Below are 21,754 nucleotides of genomic sequence, written 5' to 3' on the forward strand. Positions count from 1 at the left end.
CTTAAAAGCTTTAAGAAGATCAAAAATTGGACTGCCTCAAAACAGATAAAATGTATCCTGTTAGCCATACATACAACTCCTTCATAGATATAATTCAGCGCTAACAGCCTTCCTGCCAAAAAATCAGCACCATGAACAAGGATACAACTCAATTTGTTTAAAAAAATGTGAAGATATCACAGATGTTTGAGTGATTTGCATCAAATAACTCCACAAAGTTAAATTTGGACTTCAGGGCTATTCAGAAATGTTGCCTTAAGTGCAATTTTGCAAGAAAATTTGCAAAAGGGGCAATTATGTGAAACATTTGAGCTACAGAACCACAATCCCTCCGAAACCACCAAAAGACGCTGATCCTCAAGAGAAATGAACGCTCGCACACAAGGCATTATTTAACTGTTGGTGCTTTTTATTGAAAGTTCCATAGAAACTACTGCTCATTTCTTCTTATCCACATCCTGCTCTGCAGCTTCCTTTGCTCTCTTGGCACGGATGCCAAAGAGACGAGCATTGGCACGGGCCATGCGCAGACTGGCAAACGCCTTGAAGTTCTTCTCATCCTCGGAGATCACCCGGGCCTTCTCTTTCTTATACACCTGTAACACAGAACAAAGTCAGGAGCTGCCAACTTCACAACCAGAACTCTCAGGTCTAACGCCAGGAAAACTATTTTGAGGGTCATCTGCTTATAACTTTCAACAGTCTACAACCTGTACAATCAAGGTCTGATTCGCTGCAATAAAAACTGTACCCTAGCATTATAAGATACCTGAAATTACAAAACTGATACCAAGCACTCCAACATGGAAAAGCATTCCAAAAGATGTCACATTGAATTCACTCATGACATTAAACGACCACAGGGAAACATGCTACCTCTTGACCCAAGAAGCACACACGTACACTTGCTTTCTTAAGCAGGTTTGTCTATCCTAAACCTAAAAATGTAAACCTTACAGAGGAAGTCTCTTTAACTTACACTTCTGATTGGCATAACAGGTCCAGTGAGCTGTGTGGCCATCTTGACCTCTTCAGCCTGGAGGGAAAAAAAACGAGTGTTCCAAATATGAGTTTGCATTGTTGCCAGCATTCGAAAACGCATCTCAAAAGCAGTACCTTTTAATTAAAACAAATACACTGCCTGACAAACATCTGAAAAAAACCCAACCCCACCCAATCCTGACCAATACAAAAATGCACTTGACTTTGTGGTTGGATCTTGTTTCCACTGAGGAGCAAATTAATACTGAACAAGCAGGAACGATGTGGAGAACGAGACGAGAACCTTGTTTTCATGTTTACCGATTACTGTCCAAACCTACTTAATCCTGAATCTGTCTCTGCAAAAGTTTTTTTTTCCCACCAGAAAAAAGGGGTCACCTGGAGGAGCAGAGAAGAAATGCCCTCCCCAGATCATTTATTTTATCTCTTGATTCGTAAACTTGTCCAAACCTGCAGCGGTTTCACTTTAAGGAAGGTCAAGATTACAAGGTGTTTATGCTTTGTTTTCTCATATAAATGTTTAGAACAACGATGTGACAAGTTCCTTTTATAATCCTTCAGTCTTTAAAGAACTTCACTCTCTCAAGGAGAGCCAGAAGGACCCAGAGTACAGTTAAGGGTGCACCTTGCCTGATGATCAACTGACTGCGAAATTAGAAGTTCCTATTATACCAGTTCATAATGGGGGTATGAAACAGACCAGTCTTAATTGTTACTGGTAAAGTTCTCATCAAGAAATAATGACCGTCACACCATAACAGATGCATGCCAGTAGCTCACCCTTATCTATAGAAACCATTTAGGTTATGGTAGCAAGCAACCTGCAAAAATCTGTGGACAACATAGGGGGAGTTGGAAATAGGAAGCTGCAGCCAGGAAATGCAATATTCAACAGGAGACCTAATTTAACTTTGAAAAGAGTAAGGTAATCCACAGTACACACACTTAAAGAGCATTGCATGGTTGATTCAATGCTGTAGGAAAACTGCAGTGAAGGGATCAGGGTGATCCGATAGATTGTCCTCATCAGGACATGAGGAAACAAAACATACAATACTTCGCTACAGAACACAAAGGGTGATATTGAAATACATGGATGACCAGCTTTAAGACGCAACAGTAAGATTGAGAATTCAGTGAAGGATGACTCCTGGTTTCAGGACCGTCAGGTAGAAAGGCTACAGAAAGGCTCCTTAAAGAGGATGACAATTGAGTTGTTTAGCTTCATTTTACAGGCTATTCCTCATGATCGAGAATGGTGGTGTTATTAACTGAATTTGGGTTTGTCGAAGACCAATGCAGGATCCACAGACCCTGGCAGGAAGAGCAGGATGTTGCCGCCGGGAATATCCGATTGTGTACTGTGCAATCCAGCTCATTGATGCTCTCACCTTGCCTCTTGAATCTGACACCTGCGAGTGTCAAAAGTACTGGGCCCATTCTCTGTTAAACTAACAAATGTGATTTCCATTTAAACACCCAAATCAAGTTCAAAACTTCAAAACCGACTAGTGGGGATGGATCATGACATGATATGCAATCAGGTGGGGCCGATTCAAGAAGCTTCTCTATCCTACTGGTCAACGTCCCAAGTGCAGTCTACTGCCACCTCACACCCAGCTCTACACAAGTTCTTCCAGTGCTCGAGTCCGCTCTGAGGTGACGCAGGTAACTTACAGTGCTGTCTCCTTTCCTGGGGGCAGAGGCCTTCCTGGGGAACAGGATGAGTTTGGAGCGGTACTCCTTCAGCCGCTGCACATTGGCCTGCAGAGACTCTGTTGATCTATTGCGACGGCGGGGGTCAACAGAGATGCCAATAGTACGGGCCGTCTTCTTGTGGATACCAGCTGCCTGAAAGACATTGCAGAGCGGCATGACATTAAGTCTTTACAAGGACAGAGAAGAACAGCACGGGGTTGGCTTTTGTTGATGTGATAACACGTTTTCAGGACAACGTTTGGGTTCAGCCAGGCGGTGACGGCAAGAAAAAAAGGCCTCTCTTCAACATGTGCAGATTAAGTGTAAAGGATCCTCCCTGCATCTGCCAGGAGTCAGACATGCATTGAATCTGCTGAACCATTACATGCTCCCCCTGCCTGCTCAAGGTGCTAGCGTAATCATTAAGAGGAAAGCAAAAACTTATTAAACTTCTGTCTCAAATTACCTACTCAAAAGATAATTAAAGCAACAACCAAAGAAAACTCCCTCTTCGCAGTGTCGCCATGAAAAACACCGTAATTAAAAAATGGCACATCGGCTCTTGCAGATGATTAAGTATTTACAAAAACCTCCCTTTAAGAGTTGTGAACCACTGCAAAACAGAACATAAGCTCTGACAGCATCTTTTCCACTTTCACACCGAGCACAGGGAACAGACAGCCGGAGCAGGACAACACGGGGGAAAGGGCATACCTTCAGCTCCTCCAGGGTGAACCCCCGGCCAGCACGCACTTTGGTGTGGTACCGTATCGTGGGACACCTCACCGCGGGTCGCAGGGGTCCAGCCACGGGGCGAGGAGCAATCCGCCGAGCCTTAGCCTGACGGGCCCTTCGTCTGGAAAGGGGAAGGAGCTGGATGGTTAGACTGTGCTTACTAAATGCACCTCTTCGCTGTGCATCCCTGGGACCCATGAACGCAGAAAGCTTTACATGTGAGGGCATTTAGTGAGTTATTAATGCGCACTTCATGCTACATTCTTTCAGGTTTGTTTCAGGCCCGGAGTCATCAGACAAAAAGGGTTCAAGAGGAATCATCAATGCAATTACAGAGATTCCGGAGATTTATCATCACGTGACTGGGGCTCACAAACCTGAGGGGCAACGTAATTAGTCTACAACCACCTTCCATAATACTATGCTCAACTAAGGCATCTCTAGTCCTTATGGAGTGAATTTCCCGAATGATTTTAAGTTACTTTCACAAATCACCAGCAACTGAAAACAATTTAGTTCTTTAAAAACAGATGACTAACGAGATGCACATTAACCAGCCCGACTAGGGCTCTCTAGGACCAAGGATGGACCTGGGTTTACATTTACATTGTATTCTTTGAGAGCCATAACGCAAAAAAACATTTGAATACCATGCAGTTCTTATTCCCTGTAAGAGAAGGCTTCATTAAGCGAAGGGATGCATACCTGCGGGACTTCCTGGCAGGCTGGTTGAACCAGGTGCGGACCCTCTTCTGCCAGTCTTTGTGGAAGTGAGGGTTCAGAATCATGCCATTCCGACTGGGGGCCATGGTTACTTATTTCCTTTATTTCACAGAAGGGGAAAAAAGGTCAATCCCACTTATCCTTTTAGCACTTTCACCGTAGGTAGTATCACACCGACATAGAGCATTTCCTTTTTCACTGGACTACATGTCAAAACAGAATTCATTCGCTTTGCAAAGTCTGCATTAAATGTAAACGAACATAACTCCTACCAATCCTAACAGTCTAAACTTCAATGATTCTATCGCCTCTTCTAATCAAATCGAAGAGGGACCAGAAATTCACCACAACCTACATATCAAGGATTCACTTTGGTACCGTACTAGACTTTTTATGAACTCGTCAGCTCTAGACTACAGTGTACAAGAAGTACAGCATAGCAGAACAGAAACTCCCCCCCATGGTGAACAAGATGTTTTCTTACTATATCTAACGGTAAAGGGACACAAACAGGCACCATCGTTGCAGTTTATCACATAACGAATAAAGCACCGGAATCTCCTACTTGTAACGACTTTCTCTTAAACAACTTAGCTTACGACTCAAAAGCTAAAAAAAAAATCTTAAATCGTTGCGGCGCGAGTACTAAAAACGTTTAAATAAAACAGACAAGCATGGTTGTCTCGGAGAAAGCTCAGAAAGGAGATGGGATCCGCACCAAAAGTTTTAGCCACACGGATTGCTATCCACGCGCCGACAAACAATATTCACATATTTACAACCATCAGATAACCGCCTATCTATTCTAGCCTTCTGGGGCGAAAGGTTTATTACAAAACTAAGGATTGATTTAGATTTTTCAAACAAACTCTGAACCCCATTTACACGTACCGTCCAAGACGAAAATGGCCGAAAGGAAAAAGGAAGCAGAGGAGCTGAGAATTTTGGGATATTTTCAAGGCCAGCCAATAAGGTGCAGACATTACGACAGTGAACCGGAAGTATTCGAAAAAGCGCAAGTGTGGCTTCATTTTTCCTACAAATATGTCTGCTTTCTATGGTATTGGTGCCTTCATGTGTTTTGCTCTGATCATTCGGATTCACGACTTTTTAAGTTAAGTGGTTGTGATTCAGAACACTGTACAGAGCGTAAACCTTTCCCCAACTTTTCCTTCCCAATAAAATACAATAATTCTGAAATTTAATAAAGGTGACAAATATTTAACGATTGAGGTACAGATTATATCCTCCACACGAATCGTGGATTTTTCATTCTAATCACGTTTTAGGCAGTTCCATTTCAAACCAATACGGTTAATACTTTAACTAGTGTATTCACGGTATAAAGTGAATTTGGCTTAAATTGCCAGGGTTTCCTTACAGTATTCAATTAGTTGAATTTAATTTAAAAATCACACAATCTACAAATATAACTGTTTGGGATGCACTGATCTAAAACATAGTTACAAAATCAATAATGATATCTATATGGGTGAGGTACATAAACAGTTAATCCGTCATGTTCTGCAATTGAAAGGAAACTCAGGAGCTAATTTGAGCACGTGCAGGACTCTAGGGGTGTCAGATGTCAGCACTGCGCTTATAAAACAGTTTGAGGGAGGACTTGTGTAACAATCACCCAGTTGGTTTGGTAACATTGCCGTGTAAGTTAGAGAAGCACACAGACACACATCAGTCACTTAGGTATACTTGAAACGGCAGCTTCACTGAAGTAAATATATTAATATATGGAAAAGGCAGAGACTAGTTTCATACTGTTTAGCTCTGTAATGAAAATATTAACATATTTAATTGGAATCCACACTTAGAACAAATCTAAAAACAGGCATAGCTTTATTTTGAATGCACAACATAGGGGACACAAAAGAGATAAACAGCTCCCAGAGAATCCTGCGAAAAACTATCATCCGTGGGATCACTACAATTCCTGACCCATTGGATTGCAGAGCTAGTAAGAAATCTTTTTAAAGAAGTGTACCAGGATGGGGAATTTGATTGCTCTTTGTCAAGGGGATACAGAGTGATGCAAAAAAAAAAGAAGAAGGAGGAAGATCAAGATCAATCAGAAGCAGCATCGTGCGGCAAAGAGCGGAAAACAAGATATTGACCGAAAAAGAAAATCAATAAACAGAGACCAAGGGAGTGTATGCTCAGCACGCGCTCAACAGAAGCCCTAGCTCCCTGAAGGATGTGTGACACAGGGGGAACAGTGACGCTCCTGACCCAGGTCCAGCAGATGATGGCTGAACTGCAGCTGGGCGAGCTGGACGCAGAGGAGTTCTTCTGTCTCACTTTGTCCTTGCTGGGCCATCAGGACACACAGGAGCAGTTCCTGGAGCTGATAGAGCCCCTGGCACTAAGACATGAGAAAGAGCACATGTGTCTCACTACCATCTTCCTGGAGTACTTCACACAGGTATGGCTTAACTCTTCCTCTGCTAGGTACAGTTACCACTAATTCATAAATGTCCTCTAGTAATCAAGACCCTCCTGTTCAGACTGGACCTATAGGTCCTGCATCTGCATAATTTATGGGATATTGATCAATTGTGAACTGCTTTGATTACTCTGAATTAAGTCAGTTTGGGATTGTGCACGTTTTTAAATGTCAGCAAGTGTTTTCAAGTCATTTTGGACTGACATAAGGTAAATAAACTTGAATAAAGTAAAATAAATGAATGTAATGATTGTGTTATGACTTTAAACCTAATTATATTGTTTTTATTTATCTGATTACATTAGGTACATTCTGTAAATATGAATGTATTTCCTGGTGTGACAACTATCCAGCTTTTAACAGTTTTATCAGTCTTCTGTGAATACACAAATGCCAGTCCATGAAAAAGAAAGGTAAAGGGGGAAATGAAATACTTAAATACTGAGATTGTCTGATTACTATGCCTGGAATGAGAAATGTAGGTGTGAGGGGAAATCCCCCTGTGCTTCACTCTGACAATCTTCTGTGCCGCTGCGTGCTGCAGGCTCAGGCCCCAGGTGTGGAGGAGGAAGAGGTGGAAGTGGCTCTGGCTCTGTCCCTGCAGGAGCTGGGAGTGAGCAAACAGGAGAAACCCCAGCCTTCCTCACATCCCGGAGCAAGGGAATCACAGAGGGAGACTCCATTCCAATCAGGGAGTACGGACGTCTGCGTCAACGTTGCTGGTGAGGCGTCTCAGCCTGGGGCGGGCCAAGGTGTCCAGGCATTGAAGGCAACCAGTTCCAGTGGAGAATGCGATCCCAGGCTGGAGCAGCTCAGCAGCAAAGGCTGTCAGCCTCCCAGCAGGGAAAGGGCAGGTGGTACACCGCCGGGCAACACTAGCCAACCAGATGGGTCCCGGTCCTCCAGGAGGAGGAGAACCAGGAAAAAAGCTTCTTCAGTTCATCGATCCCCCTCCATGCCAAGACCCGTCCTAGTGTGGGTCAGACGTGACCTCCGCCTGTCTGATAACCCTGCTCTGGTTGGCTCCCTGGAATTAGGGGCCCCTGTTATACCAGTTTTTCTTTGGTGCCCCAGAGAGGAGGAGGGCCCCGGTGTCACTGTGGCAGTGGGCAGTGCCAGTAAGTACTGGCTACATCATGCCCTGCTGTGCTTTATCCAGTCCCTGCACAAGTTAGGCGGCCACCTGGTGACACGGCGAGTGGAGACAACAACCCAGCAGGCTTTGCAGAGCCTAGTCTCTGAGACCGGGGCTGACACACTCTTGGCCAATGCGTTGTATGAGCCCTGGCTAAAGGAACGCGATGAACTGGCATTTTCAGCACTAGAAAGCCAAGGGGTGAAGTGTCACCTGTACCATTCATACTGCTTGCGAGAGCCAGGGTCTGTCTGCACTGAGGGAGTTGGGCTCAGAGGTAGGTAATGTCCATAACATAACTTGACTGCAACATGTAAATTTCTTCATTAGAGCACAGGGAAGAGCATAGTTACTACATCGTTTGGTAGTTAGTAGCGATTGATCTGATCTCATCTAGCCTTTTCCTGAAGGAAGTTATTGGCTTTGACAACATGGCTGTGTAGCTTTGTTCTATACTGCCATAAACCATCATGACTGATCACATTAAGCATTTATGGCATTTTTACCCTGTGATACAGAGAAGCTTTAGCCAAACCTATATAGATTCTAGTCTAGAAGTAAAAGTGGGATCTAGAGGCAAATGAGGCCCCTGACACGCTAAAGATAAGCTTCATTTTGTCCTCACACCTCTGTGCTTTCTGTAGGAATTGGCTCCGTCTCCCATTTCATGAGCTGCTGTCAGCATAACCCTGCTCCAGGCCTGGGATCAGTCCTCCAGGCCCCTGCCACCCTCCCAGTGCCCTCTCAGTGGCCCCAGTCCGGTCCACTGGATCAGCTGGATCTGGCCAAGATGCCACGCAGAAAGGATGGCACAACAGTGAGTAAAGACATTTACATCAGTAGGTCCTTAGTCTACTTTTATTTTTGACAATTGCGTGCGAGATAAAAAAGCTGAATCCATGATCGCATCAGTGTGTTCTCTGTTTAATCCACCTCCCAGCACTTGTATTTTGCTTACTATACTGCTGTTTTTTTATGAGGATAGGCTGGAACCCAAGGCATTTAGAACAACGCATTGACTTACAATTCCCTGTGTGTTCTGTGATGTGACTCAGGTTGACTGGGCTGCTACGATCCGCAGCTCCTGGGACTTCAGTGAGGAGGGAGCTCATGCCCGGCTGCAGGATTTCCTCTGTGATGGTAAAACGTCAGGCACTAACTGTTCAGCAGAACCACACAAACCAGAATAATATGGTTGCTGAACCCATTTTCCCCCAGGCCCCCACAGGCCATGTCTGCCTGGAACAGAAGTTTCCTTAAACATTTGGCATTATCCTGGAAAGTAGAGGCAACACAGACCTTGAATTCAAGATCAATTCCCCCCGTGCTTTTCCAGTTTGTCTAGTACTAAGGGAAATGTCTGAAACCAATGGAAGAAACACATCGAATACCACATGAGGTTGTATCAGTCCAGGTGACATCTTAGAAGTGCTGTTTGCAGTGAGAGCTTCGACCACAAGATGGCAGTGTAACATGACAAGTGGCAACTTCGTGACATTTCAGTTTTTGTGAGAAAACTAGATAGTTCCAATCCAGAAATATGCTCCTCGCTGAAGGTAGTAATCAATATCAAATAAAGCTGTACAGGACACCGGTCCATCACAGGGCACACACAGACACGAACACACTCACACCAGGGTAGGTTTTCCAAGAAGCTCATGAAACTACCAGTATATCTCCACTTTGAGAGGAACTCAGAGCACCCAGCGAAATCCCATGTGAACACAGGGAGAAAATACAAACTCTACAGCACCCCATGTCCTGAATTGAATGTGGAGCCCCAGCACTGCGAGGCAACAATGCTAAATACTGAGCCACCGTGCTGCCCTTGGGTCAAAATGAATATGAAACGTCCAGTAAAAAGTATTATCTTTATTTCCGTTACTGTCATTAACAGCATAATGTTTTATTCTGTACCATGCTAATAGTAATTATTTCCTTCCAGGGAACCGACCACTGTGTAAGTGACATTTTAATAATCTTATAGCTGCCAAATATGTAGCTTGTCCCTTTGTTCATGACAGACGCTTTGTGCTGTGTGTTAAATGGGAAATAATGGGAAATCTGCTAACAGAGCTCGTCAATCAGATCCTTCCTCCCCCTCAGGTTTGAGCCGCTACGAGAAAGAGTCTTGTCGCGCAGACGTCCCCAACACCAGCAGCCTGTCTCCCTATCTTCACTTCGGACAGCTCAGCCCCCGCTTTCTCCTGAGGGCGCTCCGTGCGGCCCACCGCAAATCGCCCAAATTCCAGCGCAAGCTGGCCTGGCGAGACCTGGCTTACTGGCAGCTGAGCCTGTTCCCACACCTGCCCTGGGAGTCCCTGCGCCCGCCTTATACCGTAAGGACCCGTCCGCCGCCGGGGGAAAGCACAAACCACTCGCGGGAGAAGTTCAAATAGGAACCGCACTGCGATGTCGAAGTAGTCACCTCAGATTTGAATCCGCATGTTTATTTTTAACAGTGTAGTTGACATGTGCCTCTTCTACACCCGTACAAGCATTTCATAAATGTACTCCATTTACACGCTCTGCCATAACGCGTCTGTACGGACGGCAAGTATGCATTTTCATTGCATGTGTCTCGTTAATGATAATTGATATTTCCTTACACTCATGTAGCACTTTTCTGAACCCCCCACCAGGGACATAGCCAGGAATTGATTTTTGGGTGGGCCTCTGCAAGATTGGGTGGCCTGGGCTCTAATTGACATTCCTGCCAGCATAGGGGCACCCCTCCAATTTACAATGCAATCGTCGAGCGATATAATCTAACATCGGAATTAGCGGAACCATATATACTGGTGGGATCTATCCTCAGCGGACCCACGCTAAAAGACCTTTAGTCTTTCACCCACCATGAGACCTTTGTTGCGACAGCGGTGCCGGGGTGGCATAGAAGCAAGGCGCCAGTCGTGATATACACTGCGCGATATACATGTGATATACACGGGGTCCCTATCATGACATGCTGCGGAGGTCTTGTCGCGATGGTATCTCACAGTTACGCGTTTGGCGACTGCGTGTCACGGTAGGGAAAGAAAAGGAAAACTGCCTTAGAAAATAAAAACCATAGATCTTACAATCACGGTGATTTTACAGACCTTACAACCACAGGTTTATGTCATAGATGGTTAACTTGTTGGCATGTGTCATGTCTTAGTATTATTCACATCTAAGGAGGCTCATATGTTTATGAATATTGACTGTCTTTAAAATGTTAAGGATACGAGCTAAACTGTAACAGATCTTGTTTGATCCTTCATGATGCTTTTACACTTGTATGAAACCCACGAAATTAGTATTTATTTTTTTCAATGCGAAAAGACACCTAATTTGGAAATTCGTGACTTCCCACAAGACTTAACACTGAATTGTTATAGTCGCATTACAGTGCTAACCAATTCATCGTACCTTTAATTGCAAGAATGGTCTGCTAATAAAAGCGTCAAATACATACTTTGGATGTATTTTAGCTCTGTAAACGTCGTTCACTTAAACTGCAGGGCATTTAGAGGCGATCTGAATAGTTATCGGTAAAATGCACACTCGCATCTATCCGTCAATATTATCTTAATGTTATTCATGCATTCCAAAACTTGTAATTTGTTTACAGGAGAAATTTTAGAACCTCTTCGTACTTAACTCCTACAGGTATCGAGCTGCTACAAGCAAACGCGTGCACTGCCGCTTGCGGTCCAGAAACACTTGTATTCGGGAAGCCAGGCTGTTCTCCTTAAAACCCAAGATGCCTGTAGCGTCTCGTGTGTCTTATTTGTTTCGGGACCGATCTGGGCATCTACAGGCGGCTTTTTGAAAAACGTAGATATATGCATTTGTTTTGCCATGTTGGCTAATAAACCAAAATCCCAGCGCTAGACAGCTCTAAGAGTGTCTGAGGACAACGATAGGCAATTAGGCTACGGCTACGCATGCACCGCCCCACTGTATTTACATAATTTTCTTATTGGTCACCAAAGATACAGCGAGATAGTAGCAAATCACATACAAAGATAAAAAAAAATAAAACACGTAACATTAAAAAGCAAAACATGTAACGCAAACAAGGGAAAAACTATTAAATTACTTTGGACTGATTCTGTCAATCACCCAGGCCACCTGTTGCTATGCCCCTGCCCTCCACTCAGAGTGCTTTACGGGTAATGGGGTCTCACCTCCACCACCACCACCACCAGGACGCTTCCCCGCACACCAGGGGTCAGCAGGGTGCAGAACTAGAGTAATGAAGCCAAATCACAGATTCTATTTCTATGAAACCCCTGTGATCCACGACACAGTCAAATATAACCAAATACGATTTTCTTTCTGTCCCATCAAATGCAAGGTGGTCATTTTGCTCTTGTCTACCCTTTCGCCCCTCAGGCCATTCGATGGAGCGCAGACCGGGCCCACCTGAAGGCCTGGCAGCGGGGCAGGACTGGGTACCCGCTGGTGGATGCGGCCATGAGGCAGCTGTGGCTGACTGGCTGGATGAATAACTACATGCGGCACGTAGTGGCTTCCTTCCTCATCGCCTACCTGCACCTGCCTTGGCAGGAGGGCTACCGCTGGTTTCAGGCAAGGGTCAAGCCATCCCAACATGGATCCAAGGATCAGCCCAACTCCAGTCCACAGCTGCAGCCTACTGCCCTTTCTGTATTGCCCTTTCCGAGATAACACCCTGAGAACACAGCTCGAAACCCAGTGTTAATACAGGCATCACAACATTTTTCAAACTAGGAAAGCACCATCACTGGCACAGAGAAAGGCCGATGGCAGGCACATCTCCTTCGAGTAGTTCAATGCGCCAGCATCTGTTGGCTGCAAAGGAACAAGTCAAGGTTTATTCCGTGCTGAAAAGAGTAGAAAAGAAACAACATTTAGGCTGCGGAGCCTTCTTTAGGGGTGTCACACTCCTTCAAGATGTGCATAGTAACAGATAGCCGTGCAATTATAAGATCACTATTAGCCATATACAGTTTCTTGAATTTGTCTTTTCGCATACCCCAGCCTGCTCTCCATGAGACGCACAGACAGGGAGAGAAGCTTGGGGTCAGAGTGCAGTTTCAGCCACTTATACGGCGCCCCTGGAGCAGTTGGGGTTAAGGGCTTTGCTCAGGGCCCCAATGGAGTAGGATTCCTCTGCCAGCTGCAGGATTTGAACCTGCAACCTTCCAGTCACAGGCGCAGATCCTTAGCCACAGTGCCACCGCTCCGCCCAGTCTTGCCTACTACTACATCACTGGCGCGGCTATGCTCAACCTCTCTCTTTATCCTTATTGTCTTGCTCAGGACACCCTGGTGGACGCAGATGTTGCCATTGATGCCGTGATGTGGCAGAATGGAGGGATGTGCGGCCTGGACCACTGGAACTTCGTCATGCACCCCGTCTCCGCGGCGCTGACCTGTGACCCCTACGGGTCCTTCGTGAGGAAGTGGTGTCCAGAGCTGGCCGCCCTACCCGACGAGCTCATCCACAAACCCTGGCAGTGCCCAGCATCAGTGCTCCGCAGAGCTGGTGAGACGTTGATTTTCCCTCAGGAAAATAAGAATCCTCCGACACAACTTGCCCGAGTCACAAGTAAAGAGAGCACTGTGGCTGATGAAAAGTATTTAATCGTTGTACACAGATTACTTGTTTCTTGGATATAGAATTGCAGAAGTGAATAAACATTTGCAACAGAAATCACTTTTAGTGTGCAACAAGCACAGTCATATTACTAAAATATGCCAGACAATTCTGACGTGCATTTGGGGGCAGGGCAGCATCATATTCACTAAAGACAATCTCTAAAGGAAGTCTTGACCACAAAAATGTGTGTTTCCTGTTCTTTGCTGAGATACCTGTACATCTTGGTTAGTTAAGGCAGAGAAATATCAATATTATCTTTAGGACCTCTTTATACTCTATATTCACAGGTTTAACTTTCCTGAAAAACGTTGGGGCCTAGATGAAGTAATAAATTGAAAGCAGCGGTCCTCCCAGTCCTTACTTTCCCTCCCTCTGCAGGAGTGACTCTCGGGGGGGACTATCCGGAGAGGATCGTTGCGGACCTCGAGGAGCGGCGCGCCCGGTCTCTGCGGGATGTGGCCACAGCGCGCCAGCAGTTCGCCGGCGAGTACGTGGACAGGCGCTCGGGCTGCGACCTGCTGCCCCTGCCGGACAAGCTCGTGAAGGAAGCCCTGGGCGGCGGCGGCGGCGGCGAGGTCGTTCAGCGCGGCGGCCGCTTCCTCCTGCCGGTCATCACCCGCAAGGAGTTCCAGCACCAGACGCTGGAACCCGGAGCGCAGACCAACCCCTTCGACGCCGTCCTGCGGGGCTACGTCAGCCGCCAGCGGGACGAGGCCGCGGCGTTCCTCCGCGAGCGGGACTTCACGGCCAGCGTGATGAGCGAGGGCGGCCGCCGGCTGGAGCGGCAGGAGAGGGACCGGCGCGTGCTGGAGGGGCTCCCCCCACCTCCTGCACAGAAGAGCAGAGCCAGGAGAACCCCCAGAACCGACCCCTTCAGTGTGGTGCCTGGGGGAGCCCCCATCACGCCCAGTTGAGCCCAACGGGTTCTCTTTTTCTTTTTAGAATTACAGGGGCAGTGTTTGTTATAAACCTTTTAAATGAAGCTACTCCTTTGAGAAATATTTTATTAGAAGACGCCTAACAAATTATTATTTTTTTATTTCCAACTACCTACCTCTGCAGTTACAGAGTTACCGCCAGATCCCGATTTATGAAAAACATGTTCATTAACCTCCCAATTTAGAATAACAAAGTATTATTAGAATTGTAGTATTACAGAAATGTAACGTCTGCATGCATAGTACTTTTGATTTTGCACTATACATCTGAATTCTGATGGGGAGAAAAAAACACTTTTTACGGCGCGTCTTGCTGGAACGTGCAGTGGAAAACTCCACTGCAATCAAATTCTAAAACTGCAGGAATGAAGTACAAGTTAAACTGGCTTTAGGAACAGCGACAGCATCACCGATAAGTTCTGCTTAAGGGACTGATCAGGCTCTGTGAAAAAGCTCTGTGAAGCAAAAAACTTACTGAAGTGTTTTTAACCAAGAAACTGAGCAAACCTTCTACAGTCAAAAATAAACACTAAAAATGAGCCTCAAACATGCAATAATACTTGTGCATAGGGCAAGTAGAATTACTCTGATTACTCTGCATGATCTCCTTCCATACCCAGGGGACTCAGATACAGTTGTAAAAAACCAATGAGCAGATTGTTAAAGAAACCTATCTAGGGATGACCATTAGTGATGACCTTAGGTATGCCACTTTTGTCAGGGAGGGGAAAAAAAAGTCAACACTCTAAAATGTTTGAGGCTTAAACTTTTATGGCAAATTACAAATGACAATTTAAGTATTTAGGACCTCTCAATCGAAAAAAAACAACCCTAGGAGCAGGAATCTTTAACCCATGTCCTACAAACAGCAATTTACTTAACTAAATCTTAAATGCTTTCAGATCATTATAATGATTAAAAGGGCCTTTCAAACAAATTATGCCCGATTAGCAAGAAAACCAGAAGAGAGTTTTCTCAGGTGAGTTGAAAACCTGCTGCTTGCAAAAGTTTTTTTCACAGTTTTTAAACTTTTGCTTATATGCAACAAACTGAATTACGCAACATTTTCTTATAAAAAGAGCACTCTGTTGTCACGATCTGTGGTAAATACAATACGAAACAGGCCTGCAACTGTCTTCATTCAATAACCTCAAATGTGGAATGAAAACTAACTTTTGGGAACTTGCAAGTGTGCCCAACTTTGATGAAATTATTTCTACACATGTCAGTTGAATTTCTGTTCAAAGATCCCAAGGGTAAAATGGTTAAAAATAATAATAAAAACACTGAAAATCCAGTTAAAAAACTCGTCTGTGTTTTATTTGTAGATCTCCATTGATTCTAGCTCACCCTCTGCTTGTGGGCCTGCAGTAGTTCAGGGGTAGCTGGGATTAGTAAATAAAATTCTAACCATTGTTTTCATGAGAAGGGGGAATGGAGACTTCCAGTGGGCCTCCTAGTCCTCGATTGATTTGATATATTTTTCATAAGCCTCTTCCTCCATGAGCTCCTCTAGCTCAGACGGGTTGTCGACAGTCATTCTGATCAGCCAGCCTAAGAGACAGATAAAAAACAAAACACCTTTAACAAGTCTGTTGCAAGTCAATGTTTAAAATCCTACAACACCTGCCAAACTTGAAATGCAATACAGTACTTAAATGCGCTACGTGAGGACAGCATATAATTAAAAGCAAGAAAAAGTGCAATCATGAGATTTGGAAATGTCATACAAGTGTAAATGTACACAGCTGGTAACTTCACAAAAATAATAATTAAATCTTTACAGATACACAAATATCTCAGAATAATGCATATAAAAAAAAACTTTCATTGACTTGGCGCTAGTCTTGATTTATACTTGAAAAAAAAATATAAAAGTGGATCTAAATCCTTGATAACTACTTCCTGAATTTGTTTTTTGCAAGGGCGAAGTTCTGGATATTAAACCTGGCACATTGCAAATGCACTGAATCAGCAGCAATACAGTCTTGCGAAAATTCCCTTCAAGGCAGGGCTGTGCTCACCCTCGCTGTAGCAGGATTTGTTCACTAGCCCAGGGTTGTCTGCCAGGGCTTTGTTGGTTTCTGTTACCTCCCCAGTCAGAGGAGAGTACAGCTCACTAGCAGCCTTCACACTTTCTACAGCACCAAACTCATCTGCAGAACAGAAGACACGAACAAGAAGTTGCATTTCACTAGTGAAACTGGTGACATGGTCGTGCAAGTCACAGCAGCAACAATGACGTGCATTACGAGAAAGGCAATGCTCACCCATTTTGTTGAGCTTTGTGCCGACGTCTGGAAGTCCACAATATACCACATCACCTAATGCTTCCTGTGGAGCAGTGACAAAATTGACTTTATTTGAACTTTGCCTAATAATTAAAAATAAAATTTAAAAATAGATTAATCAAGAACTAGTGTTTTTTTTTAAAAACTACATAGGACTATATATCTAAACTAAATTTAGAAAAGTGTTACTCATTCTCATCGATTACCAGAATAACCCTATTTGCAATATTGTGATACTGCAGTAACAATGCAAAATAGTACTGCAAAATATTAAAGCTGCAGGACAGGCCGGGTTCTGTCTACCTCCTCTGCTTAGTGTCTGTCTGCAAGGAGATGCGTTTTGTTGATTGACTGTCCTGTGAATTTGAGGAATGTGGTTTCTGAAAGGACAGCCAGCAGGATGCATTAGACAGATACATAGCCTGGAAGCCAAATGACTTTTTTTTTTTGCTTAGTTTTTGTTTTACCTCACAAATGGAAATGCTGCCTATTTTACATTAAAGATAAGCTAGGTACAACCTCTGTTTGCTCCAGTTAAATGCAAATCAAAGGACAAAGCTTGTAAAAAGTGACAGCTTATTCTGAGGATCTTTGGTGATCTTTGGCTGATCTACTGGTTGTCTCCACATTCCAACCACAGCACGTGCTCTAATCACCCATTTTCCCACTAATTATCTTTCAAGAATAAGCACGTTTTCTTTCAAACATTTGAGTCAAGTCTATGTACATGGGATGATTCCTTTGGGGACAAGCACAAAAACAAGCAGCTCTTTGCTTATGGTATCAGACTGAGTAACTGAGAAATGATAAGCATTTATCCTTAAAATAACAGTTCGGTAAACTGGATCAAGAAAGGCTAAGTCCAAACTCCGCACTGTGGGACAAAGGACTCAGTTGTGACAGGGGATTACACACACGGGGGCATAAAAGAACAAGGCAGGGCAATTACTATTTGTGATAAAGTTAACTGCTTTTCCTATGGCGCTAGATTTTCCACTGTGGGTAGTTCACAATGACTGTGATCAAAGTAGAAGGTCCACAATGGGAGGTCTACTCACCTGGGCAAAACTGCTGATGCCTACTGTGCCAATGCCATTTTCCACACGCACCCACTCATGTTTGTCTGTGAATTTAAGTGCTGGAGAAATAAAAAGATTTCAGTACTGTCAGACCAGAGTGTAACCATACAGTATTACATCATCTTGTATGGCTTTCTCCATCATTGGCTGATCGGTACTTAATCTCCCATTGCAAGCCTTGGGTGACCTACAGCAAACGTACACAACACGAGGTTCAAAGTTTAACTAGAGTGGCTTGTAAGGAAGCTATAGGTTATTAAACAATACGGCAATAAAGGAACGCTAGAATAATTAAGAGAGAATAAACTGAGATTGTAAAAACACAACAAATGAATAAAAGGGACGTTTAGTGCTGCTATTTTTCTAGGTCATCTTGACAAAACTGCACTGGCTTATTAATACAAGCAACATCTTTAGTTGATGAATCACTGTTGGCTTAATCAAAACCCAATGGTAAAGAGACTTAAAGGACTTCCCCTTTTCCTGCTGTCACGCAGGATTGTTAAAGACAACTCACTCTTAATAGCAGCATAAGGAAACTATTCCTTTGACAAGGGCATGTGCCTGTTTTGTACTTTACAGTTTCAGCCTGGAGATACTGTAACTAGCAGCCCAGATTGGCACCAGACCCTAAAGAAAATGAGGAAATCGGAGAGCCTCTGATTGAAAGGGGACGGTGCCACAGCTCTTCCTTTAGGGTGGGATACAACAGAGTGTCTGCCTGAATCTTAAAACACACACAGAACCAATGGCAGTACAAAGTACAGACCGGTACAATCCGAACCAAGGCCAAAGGGCATTGCACAACATATTTCACCTCCTAATATGGCAAAACGGAGCAAGATTACAGACTAATATTGGCTGCTCACACTTTTTTTTAAACCTAACACTACTGAGCCAAAATCTTCTGGCCCTAAAATGTGCAAGAATCCCAAGGGATCCTTGCAATAAATGATAGAAAACATGTAAACTGTTCAGCGTGTCAGGGAGAGGAATGGGTGATGTGAAGATTCACATGAAACACCCAGCATCTCCAGCCCAATCTCTTCCACACTGGGAAGATTCATTCGTAATATGGAGTGCTGCATTACACAGTCTTAGTTGTGTAAAAGCCACTTAATGAAGGCGTATCTTTTACATTCCAGAAATCTCAAACAAATTCAGCATTTACAGCAATATATAAAAACGAGTAAATATCCCACCTCCGAATTCCAATGTAGTCTTGATTAGGCCATTTCCCTTGCATTCTGATACCCCTGGGGGCAATTAAAATGCTTCAACAATTTTCCAGGGCTGAGATCAGACCATGCAGAAATATACAGGTTTGAACCAGATCTTAAACTGTGCTGACTGATGGCTAGATACTGTGTGAGAGAGAGAGACTCTCTCTCTGCATGGGTATGAGTGGGTCATTAAACTGGAGACTGTTACAGGTTTATGGATTTTTGTAAAAATTAAAACAACATTCACATTTTAGCAATTTGTTGTCAGGAACTTTTTGTCGTTTTCACTATAGCAACAGTTACATCTCAACACTTAAAAAGGAATCCTGAAAAGATAATAATTTCGAAGAGCTAATAAATTGTGAAATAGTAGATATTATTAATGATCAACCTCGATAATATTTCACCACACTGAGTCAATATTTTTTAAATTACTGTCTTAGGAAAATGTCAATGCTCATGATCCATTTTAAATCTCTTCATATAGGCACATGCGAAAGCAACATAATCAGGTATAAGCAGCACTATTTCAAGCCCACTGGTATTTAAATGGACAGATTCAATGGATGACGTGCTCTAGACCTGATAATATACCCAGTGAGGGTTTTGTATTAGCAGAATTAAAGGACAAATCCTTTTCCTTTTTAAATGCTTGTTCCACGTTATTAGGTTTTGTAAACAAAGCCTGCTCACAGCAAGGAGCACCTTTTCATATTTTGTTTGAACTGGCTTGGACTCATTTTTTTCCAAGTATTAGAAATGAAATGTTTTTCAGTTAAATATCTGAAATAGTGGAATCTTACGTTAACAACAACTGCATTTCTTGTTGAAAGCTTTCCATACAGTAAGAATCAAAGTGGATTACCATGGTTTTTTTTTAACCTTCCAGTCCTTATCCTTACTTAGTACACGGTTGTAGGGGCATTTTTATGCATTGTGTATAAAAATTTGTCAAGATCCACTTGCACAACACACAAACTGAATATGCAGTACTCACAGCAAAACAGATATGTTGTGTCAGGTCATTCTGGTGTTTAAAATGCAGAGGTCATGCAATACTCAGAGTACTGTATCTGCATGTGTACATTCATCTTTTCAATAAAGGCACAGAAAATAGTAATTATAGCGAGCAAGCAATTACAGAACTAACCCTTCCGCATTTTAGGAATGCTATTTTAATTTAAAACATATGATTACTTAACATTAATAGGCTCAAAACCTCTTTAAAATACAACTACTTATCAGCCATGAATCTGCTGCATACATGGTATTGTCTCGATACGAGGTTCTGAAAATGTAATAGCGCATCTGTAATCTGCAATAAACAGCAGCCGAAGTTCAAATACTTTTTATATGCAAAGTCAGCGTTTTTTTATTGTTTGTTCAAATTCCCACATTAAATAATGGTTGCAGTCGCACGAAACGAATAATTACACGGTTTTCATCTGCTTCTGCTTAGCGCTGAAGGCCCAATTTGACGAATAAAAGATCATCTAGGCAGTACAAGAAAGTAGCGAAGCTTTTATCGTCTTGGTGCTGGACCGCGTGAGTTTAATAACAAGGTTTTACTTTGTGGCAAATCACTCTTTCGTGCCTGCTTGTATATCCTGCTAGTCATAAGTTTCGATTCGCTGCTTTTTTAAAAACAACAACAGCAACAACACTTCGTCACACTATATACTGTTGGAATTGGACAAACTGCAGTTCCCTAAAAGTAGTTAGTTGAAAAACAAAAGCTGTTTTCAATGCACTTACTGAGCTGTGGTTTTGTAACACCATGATGTACACGGGCACTCGCCCAGAGTACACACCTCAGCTCCGCAGCATGTTGAAAAGTCTTACCTGAGAGCAGACGGGAGGCAGTGGCTAGAGTCCGTGGGATGCAGGTCGTCCAAGGGAGCTGGGAAGGGGCTCTCTGTGTAGATCGGGACAGCAGGGACAACGCCAAAGGAAAGTTAACGGAGGCGCACCGGAGCCCCGCTCGCATCGCCATCTTCGCAGTGTCTCTGTCTGAGTGACGTCCTGCGGGCCGCGAGGAAGGCGCGCACCAGCCACTCAGGCGCGCTCAGCCAAGCAGCGGAGAATCGGGAACGCGCATCTCTCTGTCTGCCGGGAGGAAAGGTCCGACAAATTATAGACTGGGACTTTTAACCTGTGCACGGTAGAATAAATATTGCGCATGATAATCACACAATTGTCATAACAATTTAATAAACGTATCTATAAAGTAGCCGTTTAAAGTCTGTAATATAAATATTGGGGATAAAATTTGCAACAAAATGTTTCGCATAGGGTAAATGTTTTATTCCAACAACAGTGTGTCTACCGCTTAGTGATCTACTGCCACAAACAGTGCTCTGCAACCTGAATCGCAGTCACGAAACGCAGGTAGTTAAACGTGCTTTTAAGTCCCTAATATTGTTTAAATATGAGCACACCCTAAAGAAACTTTTTCAGAAGTATTGTGACCCACTACGATTTCAAATACAACGAATATGGTGAAGATACCAAGTCCTTTGGGCAGCAAGTTCTCCTTAATTATCTTCTGCACTCTTAGAGAATGAACCTTCACTATAGTGGCTCAACTAAGGAAATCTGCAGTAATCGCAAGAACTGACTGTCCAGTCACATACTGTACGCTGATTCATATAGAGCACATACTGCATATGAGTCAGTCCTGTACGTCGTTTCCTACTGTATACAGCAGGACTAGGGCTTGCCGAGTCAGCGCTGCCAGACGAACAGTGGGTTAAACAGCAGCTTACAATGCTTTTTCTGGCTGTCCCGTGTGTGTGTCACACTACCCGACTTCGAAATCCTTATCCGGCCGGCGCTTGGCCACC

The 21,754-nt window shown here is 43.7% G+C and overlaps 3 protein-coding genes and 1 non-coding gene across 4 annotated transcripts; 1 reads left to right on the forward strand and 3 right to left on the reverse strand.

Annotated features, from left to right (window-relative positions):
* Positions 1 to 388: 388 nt before the first annotated feature.
* rpl13 (ribosomal protein L13) lies at positions 389 to 5,142 on the reverse strand. The gene is made up of 6 exons (XM_006641202.3): positions 5,050 to 5,142; positions 4,141 to 4,257; positions 3,415 to 3,556; positions 2,680 to 2,853; positions 980 to 1,036; positions 389 to 596 (listed from the first exon to the last, which is right to left on the reverse strand). Exons 2-6 carry the CDS (start codon positions 4,242 to 4,244, stop codon positions 438 to 440), a joined length of 636 nt encoding a protein of 211 aa, XP_006641265.1. The 5' UTR covers positions 4,245 to 4,257; positions 5,050 to 5,142; the 3' UTR covers positions 389 to 437.
* LOC138224390 (small nucleolar RNA MBII-202) lies at positions 3,710 to 3,792 on the reverse strand. Its single transcript, XR_011182871.1, has one exon. It is a non-coding gene; the product is annotated as a small nucleolar RNA MBII-202 (small nucleolar RNA).
* Positions 5,143 to 5,236: 94 nt separating the features above from the next.
* LOC102689837 (deoxyribodipyrimidine photo-lyase) lies at positions 5,237 to 15,624 on the forward strand. The gene is made up of 8 exons (XM_069181150.1): positions 5,237 to 6,595; positions 7,161 to 8,028; positions 8,396 to 8,568; positions 8,807 to 8,891; positions 9,858 to 10,090; positions 12,132 to 12,326; positions 13,041 to 13,266; positions 13,759 to 15,624. The coding sequence occupies exons 1-8, from the start codon at positions 6,368 to 6,370 to the stop codon at positions 14,292 to 14,294; spliced, it is 2,544 nt and encodes an 847-aa protein (XP_069037251.1). The 5' UTR covers positions 5,237 to 6,367; the 3' UTR covers positions 14,295 to 15,624.
* Positions 15,617 to 20,968, reverse strand: gcshb (glycine cleavage system protein H (aminomethyl carrier), b). The gene is made up of 5 exons (XM_006641201.3): positions 20,754 to 20,968; positions 17,668 to 17,747; positions 16,589 to 16,652; positions 16,343 to 16,474; positions 15,617 to 15,872 (listed from the first exon to the last, which is right to left on the reverse strand). Exons 1-5 carry the CDS (start codon positions 20,902 to 20,904, stop codon positions 15,775 to 15,777), a joined length of 525 nt encoding a protein of 174 aa, XP_006641264.1. The 5' UTR covers positions 20,905 to 20,968; the 3' UTR covers positions 15,617 to 15,774.
* Between the last annotated feature and the right edge of the window lie 786 nt (positions 20,969 to 21,754).

The sequence above is a fragment of the Lepisosteus oculatus genome, chromosome 20 (assembly GCF_040954835.1).
Source record: "Lepisosteus oculatus isolate fLepOcu1 chromosome 20, fLepOcu1.hap2, whole genome shotgun sequence".
NCBI classification, from domain to species: Eukaryota; Metazoa; Chordata; class Actinopteri; order Semionotiformes; family Lepisosteidae; genus Lepisosteus; species Lepisosteus oculatus.

Excerpts from the sequence above, each read along its gene's own strand:
- rpl13 (XM_006641202.3), bottom strand. The coding sequence starts at position 4,244 with ATGGCCCCCAGTCGGAATGGCATGATTCTGAACCCTCACTTCCACAAA. Across the intron at positions 2,854-3,414 it reads TCACCCTGGAGGAGCTGAAG|GCAGCTGGTATCCACAAGAA; the intron begins GTATGCCCTTTC and ends AATGTCTTTCAG. Across the intron at positions 1,037-2,679 it reads CCAGGAAAGGAGACAGCACT|GCTGAAGAGGTCAAGATGGC; the intron begins GTAAGTTACCTG and ends TTTTCCCTCCAG.
- LOC102689837 (XM_069181150.1), top strand. The coding sequence starts at position 6,368 with ATGTGTGACACAGGGGGAACAGTGACGCTCCTGACCCAGGTCCAGCAG. Across the intron at positions 8,029-8,395 it reads TGAGGGAGTTGGGCTCAGAG|GAATTGGCTCCGTCTCCCAT; the intron begins GTAGGTAATGTC and ends TGCTTTCTGTAG. Across the intron at positions 12,327-13,040 it reads AGGGCTACCGCTGGTTTCAG|GACACCCTGGTGGACGCAGA; the intron begins GCAAGGGTCAAG and ends TGTCTTGCTCAG.
- gcshb (XM_006641201.3), bottom strand. The coding sequence starts at position 20,904 with ATGGCGATGCGAGCGGGGCTCCGGTGCGCCTCCGTTAACTTTCCTTTG. Across the intron at positions 17,748-20,753 it reads TGCCTCCCGTCTGCTCTCAG|CACTTAAATTCACAGACAAA; the intron begins GTAAGACTTTTC and ends TTATTTCTCCAG. Across the intron at positions 16,653-17,667 it reads GCATCAGCAGTTTTGCCCAG|GAAGCATTAGGTGATGTGGT; the intron begins GTGAGTAGACCT and ends ACTGCTCCACAG.